Below are 21919 nucleotides of genomic sequence, written 5' to 3'. Positions count from 1 at the left end.
TTTTGTGGCCCAGGGTTTGTGGGTCTGTGTGCCTCCCCTGGCTCATGTAGGATTCAGGGACAGCAGGCTGTGGGACAGCTGGAGCACAGCAAGAGAGCCCTAGAGCACAGAGGGTGAGTTTGACCCCTTCTGTGCACGTGTGCAGAGCTGAGCCCAGTGCATGCACAAAATGCATGTGCACACAAGTCTATGTGCTCTGAACCACACTCACCCTGGGGTGGGGCTGGGAGTGGCCAAGGCTCACCTGACGCTGCTGTTGCGGTGGTCTGCAGTCGGCAGCTCCAGGGCAAGGCCAGTGGGCATGGGCGGCCCCGTGGGGAGTGGCTGCTGCTGGAAGATGAGCTCAGGAGTCAGGTCCACCTCGGTAGGGCTCACCATGACCTTGGCTGCAGAGAGCAAAGCGGTCTTCCCCTTGTTGTAGTTCTCCAGCACCTGAGGACAGGACAGAGGAGGCTGGGGGGGGTGGAGGGACATCAGGCCCCATCGTGGGGCCGATGTGGAGCCAGGGCCCAGGCCTCTCAGGCCAAGCAAAGCCTCATGGAGTCACTTGGGTCCCACTCTCCTCCTCCTGAGGTCACCACTCCCCAAGGCCTGAGACTTGCCCATCTGGTCACGACTCGCCCCACAGCCCGGCGAGTGCTCCTGCCCTGCCGGCCTTCAGCCTTTCCACAGCCAGGGGATGGCTGTGGCTGTCGCTGCTTGCCCATTCATCTGTTAAGGGCCAGGTGGCCTTCCGGGCCTCTGAGCTGAGCCTGCCTCAGGGACAGGCCCCTGGGAGTCTCCTTATCTCCTCCCCACCATGGGGCAATGTGGTGATGTGGACAGAGCCAGGGGTGTGAGGTTGAAGTATTTGAGTGGGGCTTTCTGGCCCAGCTACCTACTTCTCTGAGCCCCAGCACCCTTGTCTGTAAAATCGGGCAGTGATCTGATGGTGCTTACGGGGTTCTGATGGGGTGACAGTGCCTTATTCCCTGGTGATACCCTGCCGGGAGCTGCCTCACCTTGTTGAGCCCCTCCATGACCACATAGGGCAGGTGCTCATGCAGCATGGCTGGCGAGATGATCACCTCATTGAAGGCCTTGTTGTCTCCCCAGATGGCAAAGTACGTGGGCTCCTCCTGCTCACAGCAGCTGAGAGGGACATGGACAGAGGGGAGTTAAGGGTGGGGTGGTGGCCTGGCCCTCGGTGCCAGGGCCTCCTGGCTCTGTTCTCTGCCCTGCTCAGCAGAGCTGGCATGGTTTGGAGGCCCCTGGCCTGCCTGGCAGCAGGGCTCTGTTCCCTGGACTGGCTCCTGCCCTGCCCTCAGCCTGGGAAAGGCTGACCTCGAGCCTCAGCCATGGTCCCTCCACAGCCTTCGACCTGCTTTTGGCCTGGGCCACACCTGCTCCACCTGCTGCACGGCCCAGCTCACCAGCTGTGTCAGGGGAGGAAGCCGACCCTGGAGGGAGGAGCCAGGGCCCAGCCGTCTGAAGGAGCACAGTGGGAAAGATCTACCCACTTGCCTGCTCCTATTCTCTCTCCTGGCGCAGCCCCCACCTTGCTCACAGCTGTCTTCGAGGAATTCCCTTGGTGAAACCAAGTGACAACTGAGGTGTGAGCTGGCCAGGGCCTGAGGGGTGAGCCCTCCAGGGCACCTACTTTTAAATGGACCACGAGTTGGGAGAGCTGCCCTGGGGGACACCAGGGAAGGGCTGACACTGGAGGCAAAGCCAGACTATGGAGAGAGACGCCTGGAGTCCTGCTCAGGGCTGGCCTTTTGTTCCATTTCCAGAGCCCAATGCTGGGGAAACCCGTCCATGGAGGCCCTGGGCCATCTTCTCCCAGCCTCCACCCCCAGCCCCGAGCGGTGATTGAGCCAAGGCCGGCCCTGCTCTCCACTGCCCCTGCCCTGGCCACTACCCCCTGCAGCAGCAGACCCTGGCAGAACCTACCAGCACTGCTCTGCAGGGTGGTTGTGGACCACGTGGATGATGCGGCCGGGCGGGTAGAGTGGAGTGCTGGCTGAGAGGGCTATAGTTAGGTCGCTGGGGTGGGTCCAGAGCCGCGTGCTGGCCAGGGTGGTCACCTCTACCTCCTCAGGCAGCTCCGACTTGGGGATGCATTTGGTGGCCCCCACGATGATCCGCCACTGCGCGGGGTGGAGTGGGAGAGATGGGGACAGAGCTAAGTGGCACTGGCTGGGGGGCAGGGGCAGGGGGACCGAGAAGGGGGGCTCAGCAGGTGAGAGGTGGGCAGTAAGATGGCAAAGGGGCAGGGGAAGGGCAGTGGCCAGAGCATTAAAGGTCGGTGCCCACCTGAAGAGGCAGTGGCTGAGGTGCACGGTGGCCAGACGGCCAATAAGGTGCCAAGGACAGATGACATGGAATTGTTGAATTTCAGGGCTGGCAAGGGGCTGGAAGCCCAGCCAACCCCTTATCTAGTAGATGGGGAGACAGGCCTAGTGAGGGGAAGGGACTTATTCTGGATCACTCCACAAGTCCGAGGCCAAACACACCCTGGAGTTGAGTCCAGCTGGACCTGCCAGGCCTGGCCTGACAAAAGCCCAGGACTAATCTGGTGGGAGCAGTTCCACCTCCCCAGAACCAGGCTCCTCCAGGCAGGCAAAGTCCCACAAAGCTTTGCTGCCCTGCTCACCGCCTGGCACCTAGTACCTGGCCCAGGGCCCTGCCTGCCACAGGGTCTAGGGCACCAAAGCTGGGAACGGTCCAGACGGGGCTGAGATGGTGAATGGGCTGAGGGCCCGCCCGGGGCAGGGGGCAGGGGGCAGGGGGCGAGGAGGGGTGACCACACAGAGGACCCTCTCCTCCTGCGCTGGCCTGCCTCAGTGTGCCTGGCCACCATGTCCCCACCCCCACCTGGCCAACCTGTCTGCCAGTGTCCTCCAGAGACCTGATGCGGATTAGGAAGGGCTGACCCTCTCCTCTTGGTCACAGCAGAAAATCAGAACAAACTGTACCCAAATCCTCTCCACAGGTCATTCCCAGCCCTCCCTGAGCCTAGGGAATCTCAGAGGCTTCGGCAGAGGCCTTTCCTCACCGCTCAAAGTCTCCAGATCGCTTTCTCCTGACTGTGGGCAGCTCCCAGCTCTGTGTGATGGGAGCCTCTCGGTTCCTGTCCTGATTCTGTTCTAACTTTTTATGTGAGCAAATGCAAGTCCCTCCCACTCTGGGTCTCAGTTTCCCCATCTGCACAATGACAGGGGATGGATGGGTTGAGCTTGGGGATGCTGAAGGTCTGACTTCCTGAAGTTCCCACAACACCAGCCACACCCTGCCCTGGCCTTCCATGGCAGGGCCTCTTGTGCTTTGTCCCAAGAAACCGGTGGGGGTCAAGGGCAGGGACAGATGAGGCTGCACAGAGGCAGGGTGCCCAGGTGGGGGCTCACTTTGGGCTTGGTGCTTCGCTGCAGGACATCCAGGAGCTGTCTGCGGAAGCCTTCCAGCTGGGAGAGGCCAATCCTGGGGAGGGAACGAGACAGGGCCGTCAGCCAGGCCTGGTCAGCGGCTATGAGAGGTATGGGGCTAGGGGCGGAGGGGCAGGCACACGCCTAGCCCCTGGAACAAGAAGACACGTCAGCCAGGGTCACGGGGTGGAGAGGTGTCCACAGAGCAGCTCCCCAGAGCAGAGGCGAGGAGTGAGAGGACAGGCAGGGCGGGCGCCAGCACGTGCGTTCACCTGGGCTTCTCACCACTGGGCAACTAAGGGTGGGGAGGGGCGTGGGGTCCCTTGAGAGACAGGAATCGGAGTGAGAGAGATGCGGGGGCTGGGGGTGGGGAGAGGCCTGGAGGAGGGAGGAACAGCCTGGCAAGGGACCATGGAGCGGGGCCAAGGACTCACCTGGGGACGAGGTCTTTGCCAAGAACCACAGCAGTCACGAACTCCTTGGAATACTCCATCGCATCCTCACTGCAAGGGAAGCCGAAGCAGAAGCTAAGGCCAAGGGGGCGGGGTGGTGGTGTTCCGGAATCGGGGGGCCCAGCCACAAGCAAGCCCTGCTCCTGCACTCCTGGGATGCCTCCCGGGGAGCTGGCTGGTGGCAGGCTGGGTTGCCTGCTCCCTGCTCTGTCTTTCCCACTGGTAAGGCCTTGCTAGGTAGATCCTGGGGGGCGCATGGCATTTCAGAGCCCCCACCCTCCACCCTCCAGGCCACTGCCAGACCTCCATGTGACCAGAAGTCAGACTCCCAGTCCAGCCCCTAGCACCAGCCAACCCTCAGCCTCCACTGGTCCCAACTGCCCCAGCCAACTCTGAGGCCCCAGATGGCTCACCTCAGCAGGCCCCCTGGCGGGGAGTAGGCAAAGCACTTGAGGGTCGGATACTGTGGGCGCAGAAGGAAGGAGAGGATGGCAGCAGTGCCCGCGCCCAGGGAGTGGCCCACCACAATCAGGCCGTAGTGTTTGGTTCCGCGGCCCTGGAGACCGAGAGAAGCCTGAGAGCCCTGCCCCAATGCCTGCCAAGTGACTGTCTTAGCCGACCCAAGGGAGGCAGAGGGTCTTCCCATCTTCCCAGAGTCCTGGGATCTTGTCTGTGCTGTGTGAATGCTGGGGCACAGAGAACCAAGCTAGGGCCCCACAGAGCGACTGCTTAGGCAGACTGTTCTAATAAACTCTTATTTACGCTTCCAAACCTTGCTCAGAGGTTATGTCCTTGGGGAAGCCCTTCTGATTTTCCAGGAGTGGCTCACTCCCTCTACTCATTGCATCTGTACCTGGGATGGAGCTTTTTATCACTATAAACATGTGGTTACCTGACCCCATCTCTCTACCCTCACTACTAGACTGAAGTCTCCTGAGGCCAGAGCCTGCTTTGCTTTGGAAAGGGCAGCTGGTGGCACCTCAGGAGCTACCTGCACAGACCATGGCCAGTGGGCAGGACTCAGTTCCCCCCTAGGTAGAGCAGCACCCCTTCTCTCTGCTCTGTATCTTGAGCCTCTCCATGTTTCCTTCTGACAAACGGTTCTGCAGCTATGAGGCTTAAAAGCCGTCTGCCCTGAATCATCTTTGTGCCTCTAGTGTCTGGCATGAATCAGGTGCCCAATGACTGTAGGTGGGGCGGAGAAGGATGCCCACAGGACCTGGCACAAAAGAGGAGGGGTTAGGAGCCTGGCTTGTGTGGGAGGTGTGAGGCTCCATCACCCATCCATCCTCTCCTCTCTGTGCTGCGTTGGAGGAGGGGGACCCAGGTGTGAAAAGGCTTGGTGCCATGGAAAATGCCTCACCAGGTCTCGCCCAAAGGCCTGGGACAGGACCATCTCCTGCTCCAGTTTCTTCTTGATGTACTCAGCTGAGAGGACCATTCCCTGGGTGGGCAGGAACAGAAGCAGGTGTTGGTGGGAGGCCTCCCAGTGACCAGCAAACCCGCAGTGACCTGCAGCTCAGGAACCCTGCCTCATCCATTTTTCCCTTTGGGCCTCGTGACAACCCAGCTGTGGGGGATGGCAGACACGCTGATCCTGTCACTTCCATTTCACAGGTGGGAACTGAGGCTCAGAGGGGCAGTGTGGCTAATGAAGCTGGTATGATCTCTCCGCAGCTGCCTCTCAGGTTCTTCCATGGTCAGGCTCTGGGCTGTGCAGGGCAGTGGGGTCGCAGCAGTGGGCCGCAATGGGCCTTCCAGACTAATTCATGCCTCTCTGACCAATCTCTTCCAGTGAGCCCAGCAAGCAGGGAGGAACCCCCAACCATACACGCCTCTGCACACTGGCAGGGCAGGAAAGAAGCCCAGGGGCCCTGGGGTCCATGACATGGGTTACCTTGTGGCCCAGCCAGGTGCCGTGGTGCCCCTCAACGGGGAGGCGCTCAGCATCACCCGTCAGGTCAGTCAGGGCATCCTTGGGGAGAGAGGAGACAGGTGAGGGGTGGGCTAAAGTGGACAGGAAGAGGGAGGCAGGCACCCCCGGGGGCTGGGAGCCATGGGCAGCGTACCTTGGGGGACAGGGTCCCCCGGATACTGATCACCACTTTCTTCTTGTCATGGTCCACCGCCACGTAGAAGGGCGTTTCATAGACCTAGGAGGCGGGCAGCTCGTGAGCCTGAGCGGCCCTGGTGGGGCCACACTCAGGGAAAGTGACCTAGGCAGGTCTCCTTCCTGGCCAGGAACTCTGGCTCCACCAGCCACAGGGCCTCTGCCGCCAGAAAGGCTGACGGGCTCCCAGGGTCACTGGGGATCTCCTCCCGATCCCAGCCACAGGCCTGCCCTGCCCTCCCCGCTCCTTGCTGGCTCTGGCAGCCCTGAGTGCCACCACTTGCCCCTGAGTCCAGGTGATGGCTGCCCCTCCCTGCTTCTGCCCTCAATTCCTTTCCCCAAAGGGCTAGGGCTCGGCAACCCAAACACTGGGTGTGGGGTTGATGTCTGCTTTCCCAGCCCCAGAGGTGGTACAGGCAAGCCAGGGTCTGGGGAAGAGAAGGGGGCCACCTCTGGTCTGCCCAGCTAGGGATGCCTGGAAGCTGCAGCCAGCCAGCACCAGCCAAGCAAGGGCTCCTGCCGGCCTGGAAGGATAGCCTCGGCACCCTAGGCCCTCAGCTGCCTGCTCCTGACACCAGGCCCCAGCCCTGCCCGGCCTCACCGCATCATGGCAGGAGGTATAGACGATGTCCACCGCAGTCATGTTCTCGTCCAGGAAGTGGCGCCGGATGGCAATGGCATTACAGCCACAGCAGTTGTCTTCCTCGATGGTGACTCCAGGGGCGAACCGCGGCCTCGCAGGACACAGGCAACACCTAGGGTGGGGTGACAAGAGAGTTCAGGGCCAGGGAGTCCCCGAGGGAACAAATGTCTCCTGCCACTGTCCCTGGAACCAGTTCCAGTTGGGCATTCAGCCCCACTGCCTCTACCAAATTGCCCTTGCTAAGTCCTAGTGACCCCCACATCACCAAATCCACTGGCCACTCTTAGCCTTCCTCTTAACTGAGCTCTTGGCAGCACCTGACCCTGTGGGCCCTTCCCTCTCCCCACCTGGCTGGGGCCCCCTCCTCTCTGGGATCTCCCCTCCGGGCAGGGCCTACTCAGCGATGCACCCAACACTGAAGCCCTGGGGTCCCTCTGGGGGCACTGGCTCCTCCATGCACTCATGCAGTCTTGTGTTTTAGACACCAAATGCATGCTCAGGAATCCACCCCAGGCCTGCCCCAACACCCAGATGCTTCCATCCAATGGCCTAGCCAGCACCTCTCTCGGACACCTGACACCGTGCCAGCTCTCAAACCCCTTCCCTGCTTGTGTACCCCAACCCTCCTGAGGTCTTCCCAAGGCCCCTCGGTGGCTTGGCCTCTGGCTTGCAACTGTCTGTGGCTCCTCAGCCCTCATCCCCACGGCCATGCCACTCGGTCAGTACACGTGCTCGGCTTCCCTTCAGACTCAGAGCTGGACTCCAGGCGCTCCCTCACCTCCCCTACCCCTGCCCTGGCAGCTCTGCCTGGGACTGTCATGGTGGCCTCGACTGGCCTCCTTGCACTTGCCCCTACGCTCTCAGCTCAGCAACAGAGTGGCCCTTTTAAGATAAGTTGAGCCACATCATTTTCTTTTTAAGACCCTACAGCAACGCCCTGTCTACCCCACCTGGCTCTGGTCTCTCTGACCTGCTGCCAGCGTGTTCAGCAGCACCTGAGACAGCGTGGCCTGGCCCTTGCTCCTCTGGGCCTCTGTTCAAACGTCCTGTCACAGTGAGGTCTCTCTTGCCACCTCATCTAACAGCCAGGGCTCCCCAGGCCCCCAGCACTCCCCATCCCAGGCACCTGGCTTTATGTGGGTCCAAAGTGCCCATCCGCTCCACCATGTGCCCTATTTGCCTTGTCTATGCGCTGTCCGCCTCCTCGCTGGGCAGTGAGCACCACAGAGAGGTCCACAGCTGTATCCCCAGCACCCAAACAGGGCCAGGTACACAGTAGCCTCCCCACAGAAATGAATGAGGCAGCCTGGGAGCTGGGCACCCAGCTAGGTGCAGCTGCACCTCAGGCCACCAGAGGGAGCCAGCATCCAACTGCTAAGGTACCAGACGCTGGAGCCCACGTGACTGGGCCTGCCAGCTGTCACGGGATGACAGCTGAGATTTTATTAAGAAGCTTGGATTCTGGTGATGCTAGGAGGTTTGTCTTCACTCAGAGCATCACCTGAGTGACTATTACACACTTTCCAATGGGGAGAGACTTTGCTGAGAAAGCCACAGTGCTTGCTGGGGGGACAAAGCCGATGTACAATGGGAGAGCATGGTCCCCCACACTGCAGGTCAAGTGGTGATGGGCCAGGGTCTAGGGGCTGAGCTCCTGTGCTCGGCAGCTGTTCCCTCTCCAACCTCAGCTGAGCATGAGGCTGTAACAGTGTGGCCTTTGGAGACTGGAGGCTTGAGTTTGAACCCTTGCTGTATCACTTCCTGACCGCAAGGGCCTGGAGGTCACTCAGCCATTCTAAGCCTCAGTTTCCTCTTCTGTAAGAGCAGGTGGTGACAGCTACTTCACAAGGCTGGTGTGAGATCAAGGGTCCAAGATGTAGAAATGGTCTGGCCTATAATAGGTTCTTAATAACGAGTGGCTCCTCGCTTCTCCGGTGACAGGGCTGCCTCTGAGTCAGTGATCTGTGGGCCAGGAGGACCAGTCAGGGGAGCAGGGCCAGCACCCCGGATGGGAGGGCCCTGGGGCTCATCCAGGGCAGGGCTAGGGCCAAGCCAGAAGCAGGCCTGGCTCGCTGTGCTCTGCATGGGCTGAGAACTGCTGCCGGGGGAGAGGCCTGGGCCCGAGGCAGATGGGCAGCCCTTCTCCCTCTGGCCAGGCTGTTATGGACAGGCTGGGGCACTGGACTCTGGCCTCCTCCCAACACCCTGGGCTGCAGGCCTGCCTCTCTCTGCCCCACAGGCACCTGGTTCTTCCAGGCAGGGGCCTGGCTGGGCCCTCATGAGGTCTAGGGACTCTGCTCTCTCTGCAACACTAAGGCACCTAATGCAAATGCCAGCACCCCTCCTGTCTGCAGAGCACCAGAGAGCCCTGCCTGCCAGTGACACCCTGGGTTCTGAAACACCCTATGGGCAGGCAGGACAGATACCACCTGTTACAGTTTAGGAAACAAAGGCTCTAAGAGCTGTCCCCACACCACCAGTGAGTAATGGAGCCTGGTGCTCATTTTGAAGAGTTCTCTGCCACGGCTGGGACTCCCAGGGATGCAGGCAAGAATGCCAGGCACATGCAGCTGACAAAGATGGGAAGAGGGCATGAGGTGCTCTAGTCTTCTCTGATCAGTCGCTGGAGGGATGGTGAGAATAAGGTCCCGAGAGCCACCCAGCTTTCTGAGGACAGGGAGGGCGCTGCAGAGTGGGTGTGGCTGCTGTGGGTCCCAAGGGCAGGGGTGTCAAGGAAAGAAGCTGCTGCCCAGCATGCCAGCCTTTCCAGAACGGGAGCCCAGGGAACTGTCCTCCTTCTGCCTGGCATGAGCTGAGGGCGGAGACACCCAGGACAGGGAGGGGTTCCTCCTGGAGCAGGCGCCCTTCTCTGGCCCACTTAGGAGAGCAGAGTCCACCCAGCCCCCAAGAGGTGGGCTGAGAGCAGAGCTAGGCTGCAGGCCAGGTCTGGGGCTAAGGCCTTTCCTAGATCCTACGAAGAAGGTTGGAGCCTTAACTAACAGGCCTTCTTGGTGCCTTTTCAAAGACCTCTATGGATTGGGCCTCCCTACTAGGAAAGTCCTTTCTTCTAGAAAGGCAGAGCACATGAGGGGAGCTGAGAGAAGGGAAGATGTGGGCAGAAGGGAATGGCTGAGGGGGCAGAGAGAGAACGCCAGAAGGGGAGGGGAGGCAGCAGTGTGGGTGTTATGCAATATCTCATCTAGCCCTCTCCAAAAAATTCCACGAGGTATGTATCAACATCTCCACTTCGCAGATAAAGAAACCGAGGCTCAGAGAGGTGGACCCACTTGCCCCAGGCTGCAAGTGACAACATCTGGATTCGAACCCATAACTGTGTGACTCCGAAGCCTACAACTTCACTGCTCAGGGATAACACAGAACTAGAAAGGTTGAGGCCCAGAGAAGGTGTAGAAAAGAAGCCATTCAGGGCAAAGCAGTAGGCGCAGCCCGATAGCCCTTCCTCACACACCACCCGGGAGGAGAGGTGCAATCGCTGGGGGATGGGACAGGGGTACTCACGAGCAGGACCGAGCCAGTTGGCAGAGGCCGCAGGCGGGCTTCCGCATCAGGTACATGGGCCACCCGTAGGCAGCCAGGGCAAAGAGCATGTAGTAGCAGACCTCTTTGTAGCGGAGCATCTCTTGCTAGAAGAGAGGAGGCAGAGGGTGGTCACCTCCTGCCCTTCCTGCCTACAGCCTCAGGGCCCAGCAGTTCCCCAGGGTGGGAGCCTGCGGACCCAACCCCTGGCAGGGAGGGGTTGCTGGTCCCCTGTTGAGGTGTGGGGCCCAGGCCTTGGAGGAAGGACACTCCTCCAGGTGATAATTGCATTTCCCTAATTATCTCCATGCAACCAGGACACGAATCCTCAGAGACCTGTCCTGTTGCTCCAGTCTCAGAATTAATGATTTGGGGACAGAAAATCACTTGGTCCATTTCCTTGCCTGTTTCCCAGAGAAGGGAAGAGTTGAGGGACGTGAGTAGTAATCCCCCCACCTCAGCAATCAGCCCTGAGAAGGGCCCTTGATGCTGGGAAAATGTAGCCCTGAGAGGCCCCAGCCCTCCAGCTGGGCGGGGTGTGTGGGCCTTGGGCAACAGGGCAGCCACGCTAGGCCAGGAGACCAATCACCAAATCTCTGGCCCTTGGGTTCTTTGACTGCAAATATTGGGAGCCTTCAACTTGACTCAGCCAGCTGCAGGCTCCCAGGGCTCCGGGCAGGGGCCGCGTTGGTGGGAGACTGGGATCTCTTGGGAGAAAGGCACCAGTTTGAAAGCCAGTGTGTCTGAGGCCCAGCGGCCACTGTTGATGCTGAGGAGGTTATTGGCTGCTGGGGTGGAGGGAGGAAGAGGCAGGGGTGCCCCAGCAAAGTGTCTGCCAGCTTCCAGTCTTTCCCGAGTGCCCCAGGCACCGGGAGAGGGAATTAGTCACCTTGTAAAAGTTAAGGAGGGTGGTTAGTCACCTTGTGAAGTGAAATAGGTGGCACCTTGATCAGGGCCCGGAGGGGTGGAAACATCCCTGGCCAGCTCAGCTGCTCTTCAGGAACGAGAGTGGAGAGGTAATTATCCTCTCCCTGTCAGAAGCTCCCTGCAGCCCTGGGGGTGGGGTGGGCCCTGGCAGCCTCTGCCAGGTGGCAGGTGTGACCCTGGCACCTCGATGGGAGTCACTTGATGGGAGTCACAGCTGCCTGCCCTCCCCGCTCCCTGTGAGGAGTGGGAGGGAGAAGGTGGTGAGAACAGCCAGGGCAGAGCCTGGCAAGCAGAAATGGGCTGGTTTGGGGCACTTACTATGGATGTGGCTATTTTTAGAGAGGATACAAATGCCTGCTTTAGTGGGGAGTAGGGACAGGCAGGGAGGACTGAGGCTTTTCTAGAGGACTGAGTGTTGGTTTTTTTTTTTCTTCTTTTTAAGGGACAGTGCAGCTGGAGTGCAGTGGCAATCATAGCTCACTGCAGCCCTGATCTCCTGGGCTCAAGCAATCCTCCTACCTCAGCCTCCCAAGTAGCTGGGGTCACAGGCATGTGCCACCATGCTTGGCTATTTTTTTTTTTTTTTTTTGTAGAGACAGGGTCTCACTATGTTGCCCAGGCTGGTCTCAAACTCCTGGCCTCAAGCAATCCTCCCACCTCGGCCTCCCAAAGTGCTGGGATTGCAGGCACAAGGCAGCACACGTGGCCTAAAGGACTGAGATTTCTAAGAGACAGAATCCTTTCCATCAGCATCCTGGCTGGCACCGAGGCTTCCTGGCACTGTGATGGGAATGGCTCGTGTCCTCTCAGCACAGCTCTGGTAGAAGGTGTGCCTAGTGTCATTTCACAGATTCAGGATCCAGCTCAGAGGGGATGAGGGGCCTGCTGGAGGTCGCAGCGACAGGCATCAGAGCAGATGCACGCTCCAGCCATTTGCTTCCTGAGGCAGGGCCTGTTTCTCCCGGCTGCCAGCTGTGGTTTCAGCCTGGGCTGTACTGGGCCCTGGGCTGTACTGGGCCCTGGGCTGTGTGCTGGGCCCTGGGCTGTGCTGGGCCCTGGGCTGTCCTGGGCCCTGGGCTGGGGTTCTCCCACCATGGTACTGGCACCACCTTTCCCTATTACACACTGGATTTCTACGAAAGGCGATTGAGAAAAGGTTCCACTACTAAAAAAGCTTGGAAACCAAGTACTACGCCCATTGCGTTTCATTAACAGCAGCAGCAGCAGCAAAAATGCTAGCAGCTCACCCTGGTGAAGCGCTCTGTCATCTCAAGAGACCAGGACCAGACACTTCTGAACTTGGTAAAGGAATTCAGGGGATTTGTCTGTCGAACCGGTGTGAAGTGGGTGGTTCTCGTGAGGGGCATGATCTGAGCAGAGAGGCTCTCTGGAGAGCCGGGGGGAGACCGGGCAGGGGCAATGTGGCTGGCACTGCAAGGGCAGCTGGGAGGAGTTTGCTTAGGTCATTGTGGCAGAGTGGGAGGGATGGGGACGGGGTGGGGTGAGAGTTGATGTCTGACTCACCGAATTCTTGAGGTCGAGGTACTTGGTGTTTCTGGTCACCGGCATCCCAGACAGGAAGGCCAAGATGTCATTGTTTGCCTGTAAGACGGGCAGGTGAAGAGGGACAATCACTGGCCCAGGCCCGGCTGCATGGCTGGGAAAGGGGGCCCAGGCCCTGGCGTCCGCCTGCTTCCCAAAGGCCGAGAAGCCCAAACGAGCATGCAGCTTCTAGTTCTTCCAAGATTCAGTCACTTTTCCAAAATCTGAGGTTTCCCCATATTTCCAGATGCTCCCCTTCTACCCAAAACATCAAGCCCCTGAGGACATTCCTGGCCCACAGCAGGCGAAAGGTATTTTGTATGAGACACTGAGAAACCCTAACTGGGGTTGGTGTGCTGGTGGGGATGTGGGGTGGGCGGAGCGGCCACGCAGAAGACCAACTCGGGAGCTCACCACGTCCACTAAGCCTGTGGTTAGAAGTCCTTTGAGGGCCAGCCCCAGAGGCAGCCATGCATGACCCAGAAAGTCCCTAGAGTAGTAGTCACGGAAAGCCTGGCCGAAGGACAAGCTCAGGAAGGCAGGGGGAGTCAGAGGTAAAGGTGACCTCCAGGGTCCAAGAGAGTGCGTGGTCACTGGGGAGCTGCGTGGGAGCCGAGCCCTCCGCTGCAGGGGCCACAGGGAAGGGGCCTGAAAGGAGGGTGGTGTGGAGAGGTGACCTGGAGAAGGGGCTGGTGGTGCTCACCTCGTCCAGCACGGCGTTGCGCTTGGCCCGCTGCCGCTGCCGGAGCAGCACCAGGCCAGCAATGATGTCGGATGGCACAATGTCAAGGTCCCGGAAGAACTCCGCAAAGAGGTAGGCGATTTCTGAGTAGGCATCCTACGAGGTCCAGGAAGGCAGGAGGCAGTGACAGGGGAGCAGGAGAGAGGACGAGAGGCCAGGAGTAAATCCCCCAGGGCTGGGAGGCTGCAGAAGCAGGTGTCTGCTCGGGGTCCCCTGGACAGGTTCTCCCCAGCACCTCCACAGCGCCCACTGAGCCTGACCCCATGTGGCCCTGTGACCCTGAGGGCCCTGCCCAGGGCTCTGGGCTCCTAGACCTGGCAGTAGCCACCCAGCCCTCTCCTCTCCTTGGAATTCGCATGGTGCCCACTGTCTACCAAGAGCAGGCGCCAACTTGAGCCACTCCTTTTTGCTTTCCCAGACGCTAGAATCAAGGCCGGGTGGCTCTGGCTCATTTCTCCTCTAGCCATTCTCTCCAGCACAGAAACCAAACTAAGCTCCTGGCTGCCTCTGCCCCACCAGCTGGGACCTTGGAAGTCCCTCGTAAGGCCTCTGTGGAGCCTGCCAGGTCTCAGGGCCCCTCCCCCAGCTACCCACAGGCTGCTGGCTCAGTGACCCCCACAATGTGCCCTAGAAGGGGGTGTACTCTCCGGCCCAGTGGTCCCCCATGGCTTCTCTCCAGGCCCTTGGCCTGAAGACAGTGCATGTCTGGGCCTCAGGGCAGGAGGCGAGCCCTGCTGGCTGGTGCCCTCTTAGTCTTTCCTTCCTGGCCCCACGCTGCAGCCCAGAGCCTCTTCCCTAACCTGTTAGGAGACGCTGAGGTGGGAACAACCACATGGCAATGAAGTCTGTCTCACTGGGTCTCGCCCCTGAGTGTTTGGCACTTGTAAGTGAATAAATCAAGGGCTGCAAATTCAAATGCAGAATGGAGCCAAACGGAGCCAGCTACTGCTCGGCTCCAGCTGACCGGAGGCCCTCCAGGGCCCACTTCACCAGATTCAGAAATACAGAAGTTTATGGAAATACCCCTGATTTTTAAATGCTGGCATCCAATTAAAATGTGTAAGCAACACAACACACGCTGATCAAAACATGCTTGGGACCAGACCTGGCCCCTGAGGCCATCAGTGTCTAACAGGACCTTTGCCGTGGGGCTCTGCTGTGATGTGCTATCTTTTCCCCAGACTCTGACAACAGCCCCAGCTCTGCCCGTGCACCCAGAGGGGCGGGCGTGCCCTCCACACAGCAGCCCCAGCCTCCATCCGCCAGGGGCCGGCTCTCTGCCCTCTGCATGGCCTGCCTTGCAGCCCAGACCCCTCAGACCGCCCCAGAGAGACCCAAGGGGGTGCTCCCCGCCCACCAGGGAACCTCGGGGGCTTTCTTACACTTGATTACTCACTCTACGGCTCACCAGGGGACGCTGGTGGGCAGGAGCCACTCGAGGCTTCCCGGTGGCTTCCGTGGAAGGCACTTTGCTGTCTGCCTCAGGGAGGAGTGGTCTCCTGACCTCACTGGCTCTGCTACTAACTAGCTGTGGGACGCTGAGCAAGTCACTCCACCTCTCTGGGCCTCAGCTGCCTGATCTGTAAAATGAGGGGTGGGACTAGATGATCTCTAAGGTCCCTGCCCGCTGCGGGGCACCCCTGGATGATCCCGGGGCCTGCCTCCCTTCCCTCCCCTTGGGGGCCGCCCCCAGCTGGCCCTGTCTTCCTTCTGCAGTGCCCTGGCATTAAGTCCGGCCCTCTGGTCACTCCTCTGAGCTCCCAGGTGCTGAAGGCTATGTGTCCCCATCTAGGACCATGCTAAACGCCTATCGGCTTTGCCAGGCCTTCTTGATTAATTTGCTGCTGGTGAAACGCTACTTTTCTTTGTCTTCAGGTCACCCTGACTTTGCATATTTCTTCTCCTAAACTAGAGTATAAGTTCCAAGGGAGTTGATGCAGTCTTCACAGCTTTCTGTTCCCTTGACAAAGCAAGTGGACGTGGTCCTGTGTGCTGGAGCAAGTGGCTCAGTGAATAACAGGCCCTGTGTGAGCAGGCCATACTTGCTCACGCTGGAAACGCAGCTCCTTCCCACCAGCCCTGCCCCATCCTGCTTTGCCAAAGGAGCCAACAGCCCCTTAATCACCTGACCACAGGATGTGAGCCAGAGGGGAGCGACCTCCCAGTACTTACTGACTGGGAGTCCTTCGTCCGCGTGCAGCAGAGGAACACTTTGAGCCGGCGCGACCAGCTGGTGGCTTGACCCTCCTCTAAGCGGTGCCTGCAAAGCAGGAGAGGCGGTATGTGTGAGGTCAGAGGGCTGGACCAGAAGAGCTGGGACCCAGACGTTATGGAAACAGGGCAGGCTGTTCCCAGGACCCTACCAAAGGGTTCCCGCAGTGGGTTCTGGGGGAGAACAGGGCCCAGGCCCTGCCAGAGCTGGTGGCCAGTGGCCTGGCTGCTGGCCAGCAGGGGCACTCCCTGACAGACTCCTGCTAGCCTAAGATGGTGTGTGCCGTTGGCCAAGGGTGGGTGGGTGGAAGAGAGAGGTGGGGAGCAGTGGAGAGGCTCCTTGGCTTTTGGAAGACTGAACACAGGCAGGCTCTGGGGCTTCAGAGCTGGGAGCCCTAAGTGGGGGCTACCCTGCAGCTCAGGTGTCCAAAGGCTCAAACCCTGGGAGGTCAGCAGGGTGTTGGGCCTCCCTGTCGTCTCATTCTAAGGCCTGGAACAGACCTTCCAGAAAGACCTGCTTTTCCCCAGAAAGGATTTCAGACACTTACATACTTACATACTCTACTTACAGGAAATTTATGGGGCTGAGTTAAGGCTCTGCATTTCCCAATTCCTTGGATCTGATACCTAGGTAGGGAGAGGGCTCTACCCCTCACCCACATGGTTGCCCTTGTCTATTCTCACCCCCCAACCCCATCCCCAGTGGGTCTGGCTGCTCAGATGGAGAATCAGGGTCTCCAGGAGTCTGTACCCAAAGGCAGAGCAATGGGCCAGTTATTCACAGAGGTTCCTCCTAGGCTGGATGTCTGCAGTCAGTGTGTTGAGCATAAAGATAACAGATCCAACATTAAAAGTGCAGACCTCCAAACTGAGCAAGAAGGGGCTAGCTTGCTTTTGTGCCATGTGCGGCCCCTTAAAAGCCTGATGCTGGGTGGTCAGGAGAGGAAGGCAAGGGTGGCCCTCATATGCATTCAAGGCACTTAACATCCATCTGTAGTGACAGGCCAGGCCCTTTTTGAGCCTCTTGGCTCCTCCGTGTGTCTAAGGACCGCTTCCCACTCTCCAACCCTGGCTTCATAAGGCAAATGGCCACAAGGAGAAGGAGGGCAACAGGGTCTTCCAGGGCTACAGGAGGCAGGTAGGGAAGGGTGCAGGGAATTGCTACTCTGGGGACCTGCTGGCTCTTAGGGACTTGGACAGCTGTACATCCTAAACCAATGTCCCACCTTCCGGGGCATGAAGGGACAGTGTGCTGGCCAAGCAGGGTTCCCAGAGCACTGTGGGATGGGTGGTGGTGGCCAGCTGGGCTGGGAGGGAATATGGGCTTTGGGGCCTTGGCTCCCAGACCTGACATTTTGGGCTGGGACGTGGCCACAGCAGGCACGGGTGTGGCTCTGGCTGCAGTGCTGAGCTGACGTGGAAGGTCCACGGGGAGCCGAACACAGCAGCGCAGGAGGGTGGGACGGTGAGAATTCCTGCCGGGCAGCGGGGGTCCAGACAGCCTGCTCCCCAGGTGCTTGAGCCAGCTGCTCTGGGCTGCAGGTGTGGTGCCAGTTCTGCACCCCAGCAGCATGACCCAGGGCAGGTGACCTGCCCTCTCTGGGACTTGGATTCCTCATCTGTAGAATGGATCTCACAACCATGCCGGGGTTCACAAAGGGATTAAATGGATGAATTGCGTAAAGGGCTCGGCATGGGGAGCTCCTTACATAATGCACTGTAGAAGCCCCATTAACAGGAGGTACTGGGACCCACCCTGGAAGCCCCTCTCTTTTTCTTTCAACAAACAAATTATTGTGACACTACCTGGATGCCCTCCCTCATCTTGTCTGCCATGGCACACTTTCCCCCATCTTTAAAACATCATGCAAAACTCACCCCCTCTAGGAAGCTTTCCTTGACTTGCCTCTCCCAATCTCTGAATCCTAGAGGCAGCCTAGCCTAATTTAATAGCTAGTTAAGCGAGGACTCTAAGGCCAGACTGCCTGGGCTAGTTCCCAGCCTTACCATTTTCTAGCTGTGTAACCTCAGGCAAGTCCCATCATCTCTCTGTACCTCAGTTTCTCCACCCATATTATGGGGAAGATGACAGCTGTGTGGTGGACTTGTAACTTACTACACGCAATGCTTGGCTTCACTGTTACTACCATTGTTATTATCAGCAGTGGACAATGATGACAACAACTACTATTAACCGAGCACTTACCCAGTGTGAGCAATGTGTTAGTCACTCTGCAGGTATTAGCTCAGTTAAATCTCACAACAACATCATGAGACAAGAATTGTTATTATTCCCACTTTATAGACAAGGAAACTGAGGCAGGGAGCAGTTAAGCCCTTTGACTAATGCCCACAGCTCACACGAGGTTGGCATGCAGTCTGGGAGGCCTGGGGTAGCCTTCTGGAGAATGGAGACCTCTGCCCACCAGACAGCAAAGCCCACCCTGGGACTGCCCACCCAGCCCGCTGACTGACCGCAGGTTGTAGGTCCGCAGGTTACGCTGCCTCCTCTTGGTGGCTCTCAGCTTGACAAAGGTGCGGCCCGTGGGGTCGAAGACGCAGAGGACAGTGATGCACACACTGAGGATGACTACCCAGTTGCAGACAACCATTCCTGCGGGCAGCAGTGGGAGGCAATAGGTAGGGGCGCTGGGGACACCTCTCTGGCTCACCCGCTCTGAAGAAAGGGACATTGGAGCCTCCCTAACCCCAAATGCTTCTGGGGACAAAAGCCAGGCTCCAAAGCCCCTGGTCCCAGTCTCTGGCCACATACGTGGCCACCCTATTGCCCACCCACAACCCCAAGGGCCACTCTTGGCTCAGAGCAGGCAGCTCTGTGGGTTTCCAAGGAGGTGCTGAGGAGCCTCAGCTTGACCTGAGCAGCTCTGTGCCTGCTGCAGCCCACCCCAGACCAGGTAGCTGGCAGGCCTCAAGGGTGAGGGAAGCAGTCTCGCCCAGCCAACCTGCTGGTGCCCCCACAGAAGGCACTGCCCTCTGGCAATGCCCAAGCTTCTTCCTCTCTAAACTGATCTCGCCCCCTGTGCCCCCGGGGCTGCTGAGGCTCCAGCAGGCCTCACCCAGACGTACCGAGGGTGACATTCTTGGCAGTGAGGTCGTTGCAGGAGGTGTAGTACTGAGTGAGCCAGACGATGCCCACGATGGCGTAGATGAACTCGATCACCAGGATGGCTGCAAGGAGAGCAGGCCTGGCTGAAGGATGGCTGCCACTTGCATGCCAGGGAAGGGCCTAGAACCCCGGCCTGGACTTTCCTATCGCTGGGCTTTCAGCCAGCTCAGTAGCAAAGGCAGAGGCAGTGGGCCAGCAGCAGACCCCCCACCCCCCGCCTCCCAGGCCCCAAGCCTGTCCTGTCACCATTTGGTCCTGTTGGCCCCTGACTGACCGCTTGCAATGTGCCCACCACCTCTCCTAGCTTCTGTGCTCTCAAGTCCCCGGGGCATCCCTGATGGAGTTTTGCTCTTGTTGTCCAGGCTGGAGTGCAATGGTGTGATCTTGACTCACTGCAACCTCTGCCTCCTGGGTTCAAGCGATTCTCCTGCTTCAGTCCCTAGGGTAGATGGGATTACACACACCCACCACCAGGCCCAGCTAATTTTTGTATTTTCAGTAGAGACGGGGTTTCGTCATGTTGGCCAGGCTGGTCTTGAACTCCTGACCTCAAGTGGTCCACCCGCCTCGGCCTCCCAAAGTGCTGGGATTACAGGCGTGAGCCACCGCACCTGGCCCATTTCCTCATTCTATCAGGATCTCAGAATCATGTCTGAACTGTGGAATCAGACACATCTTAGGCAAGTTACCTAATCTCTCTGAGCCTCCATTTCCTCATCTGTAAAATGGGAGTGACAACATTTATGTCATAGGACTGTGCAAAAATTAGATGAGAGCGTGTTCACTTCATGGAAACTATTTCCCAGCAAGAGGCCTCTGGAACCTGATGGAGGAGAGAGGAAGGGCCCAGCAGCTGGTCTGCATCCAGCTCAGGCCCCTCAGGGGCTGAGACTGGAGGGGAGGGGTATGGAGTGGTGGCTGAGAAGGAGATCTGCTGGCCTCATGGGGGCAGCCTGGAAAGCCCCAGCTGCACGGGCAGCACTGTGGTAGCTCAGAGACCAGACTTTGGAGCCAGACAGCGTGGGTTCAAATCCCAGCTCCGACATTTACACGCTTACTAGTTGTGTGAGAGCTAGGCCTGGGCCCCAGTTTTCTCATCTATAAACGGAGACCAATAACACCCACTCCCTGTGAGTTAACACAGGAAAAAGGGCCTAGCCCAGTGCACAGAAGCACAAGAGCAGTGTTCACTACAAATGACCAGAAGAAGGGGCTGCAACCTAAGCCCAAGAAGAGGACACAGGCTGGTCCTCTGGGGAGCTGGCCCAGACTCCTGAGGGGGTTCCCAGGAAGCAGAAGGCCTGTTTTGAGAAGGATCACAAGGAAGATATGCTTTGAAGAGATGCACATGGTTGAAGATGGGGTCAGCACCTTTTCCTGTAAAGGGCCAGAGAGCAAATATCTTGGACTCTGGGAGTCCTACAGTCGCTGTAGTAACTACTCAACTCGGCTGCTGTAGGGGCAAAGCAGCTGGAGACAATACCTAACTGAATGGATATGTGCCAATAAAACCTTATTTTCTATTTTTTTGAGATGGAGACTTGCTCTGTCACCCAGGCTGGAGTGCAGTGGCGCAATCTCGGCTCACTGCAACCTCCGCCTCCTGGGTTCAAGTGATTCTCCTGCGTCAGCCTCCCAAGTAGCTGGGATTACAGGCGTGTGCCTCCACGCCCGGCTAATTTTTGTATTTTTAGTAGAGACGGGGTTTCCCCATGTTCGCCAGGCTGGTCTCGAACTCCTGACCTTGTGATCCACCTGCCTCGGCCTCCCAAAGTGCTGGGATTACAGGCATGAGCCACCACACCCAGCCTAAAACCTTATTTAATAACACATACAGCAGGCTGGATTTGGCCCTCAGGCTGCAGTTTGCTGGCCCCTAGTCTAGAATGTAAGCTACAGAAGGCCTTAGTTCACTGCTATACCCCAGTGCTAAAACAGGGCCTGGCTCGCAACATGTGCCCAGTAAATACTGGCTGAGTGAATGGAGAGGTGGGAGTTGTCTGGGGCAGCACCCCAGGGTGGGTGGCCCTTACCCAGGCGCACGTAGAGCACGTACTGCATGGAGTCACGGGGCTCCGTGTAGAGGATGCCCCCACGCATGCTCAGCCAGATGATGGCCATCTCAGCGATCATGCAGCTCAGCAGGATGCCCAGGTAGCCGCGGCCGTGGTCCACCAGGTTCAGGGAGCAGGCCTCGTGCGGGTTATAGACCAGGCCGAAGAGCACCACGGACAGGATCACAAACCTGTCACAGGAACGCCCGTGTGAGCAAGGCCAGGCGGCCCCTGTACCTCGAGATGCTACTAGCAGGCAGGCCCTTCCCCAGCCCAGATTCAGTGGAAGGAGGGCTGGCAGCAGGCGCCTCCTCCATAAGACCATTGTCCACCTGGCATCGAATGCCTAGAAGGGCATGGGCGGCCAGTAAAAGACTCAGGGTCAGCCATGGGGAGACAGTAGCAGCAACTCCCCCCAGTGTTGGGGTCAGGTCCAGCAATGGTAGCAGGGGTGTCATTGCCCTAAGGGGCTAGATGTTTCAAGCACCTCCTCCGGGCAGCTGGGGGCATGACAGGGTTGGGACTTGGGCCCAAGCAGGGAGGAACAAATGGCCAGAAAGCGTCCTTCCAGGCCTTTCTCTCCAAACCCAGGCCTGTGGCCCCGGGCCTGGGGACTCACCAGGTGGTATGCAGGAGAAAGAGGAAGATGGCCGGTAGGACGAGGTCATCACTGCCCACAGACCAGCGCCGCCGGAACACCACGATCCCAGGCATGGCTGGTGGCTCTGCAGAGGCTCAGTGGGCCTGGTGCTCACCTCCTGAAAGAAAGCAGAGGACCCTGTAGCTGCCTGAGGAGGTGAAGGCACCCAGGGCCACTGCATTCCTTGGGCCACGGGACCAGTCCCTGGTGTGGCCAGAAGCACAGGCATTTTTGGAGCTGGCCACTGGAAGTGCTGACCCACCTCCGGGCAGGAGCCAACACAAAGGACATTAGCAGCAGGACACAGACTTCAGCCTTCCCCCTGGGGTCTCTCCTGTCCCCCGAGACTGGCACTGGCCACTAGGGATTGGCTTCTACCTGGGGTTACCCCAGCAGTCACTGTTCAGCTCTATTAAAGACCCCGTTTCCTCCTTCATGGGATCAGTGGGACCCTCAGCCCAGCCCTCAAACCCTATAATCTTTAGACCTGGCCCAGTGCACACTGTCCTTGGAGTCAAGGGACGGGCTTC

At 58.8% G+C, this 21919-nt stretch overlaps 1 protein-coding gene across 5 annotated transcripts in view; it reads right to left on the bottom strand.

Annotated features, from left to right (window-relative positions):
* The window catches only part of DAGLA (diacylglycerol lipase alpha), a 67029-nt gene that overhangs the window by 5744 nt on the left and 39366 nt on the right, over positions 1-21919 (bottom strand). For 3 of the 5 annotated variants that reach the window (XM_016921020.4, XM_063782958.1, XM_063782957.1), the window contains exons 2-19: positions 21369-21507; positions 20729-20940; positions 18656-18757; positions 18044-18182; positions 15530-15617; positions 13319-13453; positions 12598-12675; positions 10129-10253; positions 6568-6721; positions 5926-6009; positions 5754-5831; positions 5220-5300; positions 4270-4412; positions 3839-3907; positions 3387-3459; positions 1933-2129; positions 1002-1131; positions 245-432 (exon numbers count right to left, since the gene is read on the bottom strand). In XM_016921020.4, the coding sequence (XP_016776509.1) occupies positions 245-432; positions 1002-1131; positions 1933-2129; positions 3387-3459; positions 3839-3907; positions 4270-4412; positions 5220-5300; positions 5754-5831; positions 5926-6009; positions 6568-6721; positions 10129-10253; positions 12598-12675; positions 13319-13453; positions 15530-15617; positions 18044-18182; positions 18656-18757; positions 20729-20940; positions 21369-21463 (2171 nt within the window). In that variant the 5' untranslated portion in view covers positions 21464-21507. Of the gene's footprint in view, positions 1-244; positions 433-1001; positions 1132-1932; positions 2130-3386; positions 3460-3838; positions 3908-4269; positions 4413-5219; positions 5301-5753; positions 5832-5925; positions 6010-6567; positions 6722-10128; positions 10254-12597; positions 12676-13318; positions 13454-15529; positions 15618-18043; positions 18183-18655; positions 18758-20728; positions 20941-21368; positions 21508-21919 lie in introns of those variants that run through there. The other 2 variants (XM_063782959.1, XM_063782960.1) reach the window with 2 other exon arrangements.

Source organism: Pan troglodytes, chromosome 9 (genome assembly GCF_028858775.2).
Source record: "Pan troglodytes isolate AG18354 chromosome 9, NHGRI_mPanTro3-v2.0_pri, whole genome shotgun sequence".
NCBI classification, from domain to species: Eukaryota; Metazoa; Chordata; class Mammalia; order Primates; family Hominidae; genus Pan; species Pan troglodytes.
The sequence above is the reverse complement of the archived record's forward strand: the minus strand, read 5'-3'. Positions and strand labels throughout refer to the sequence as shown.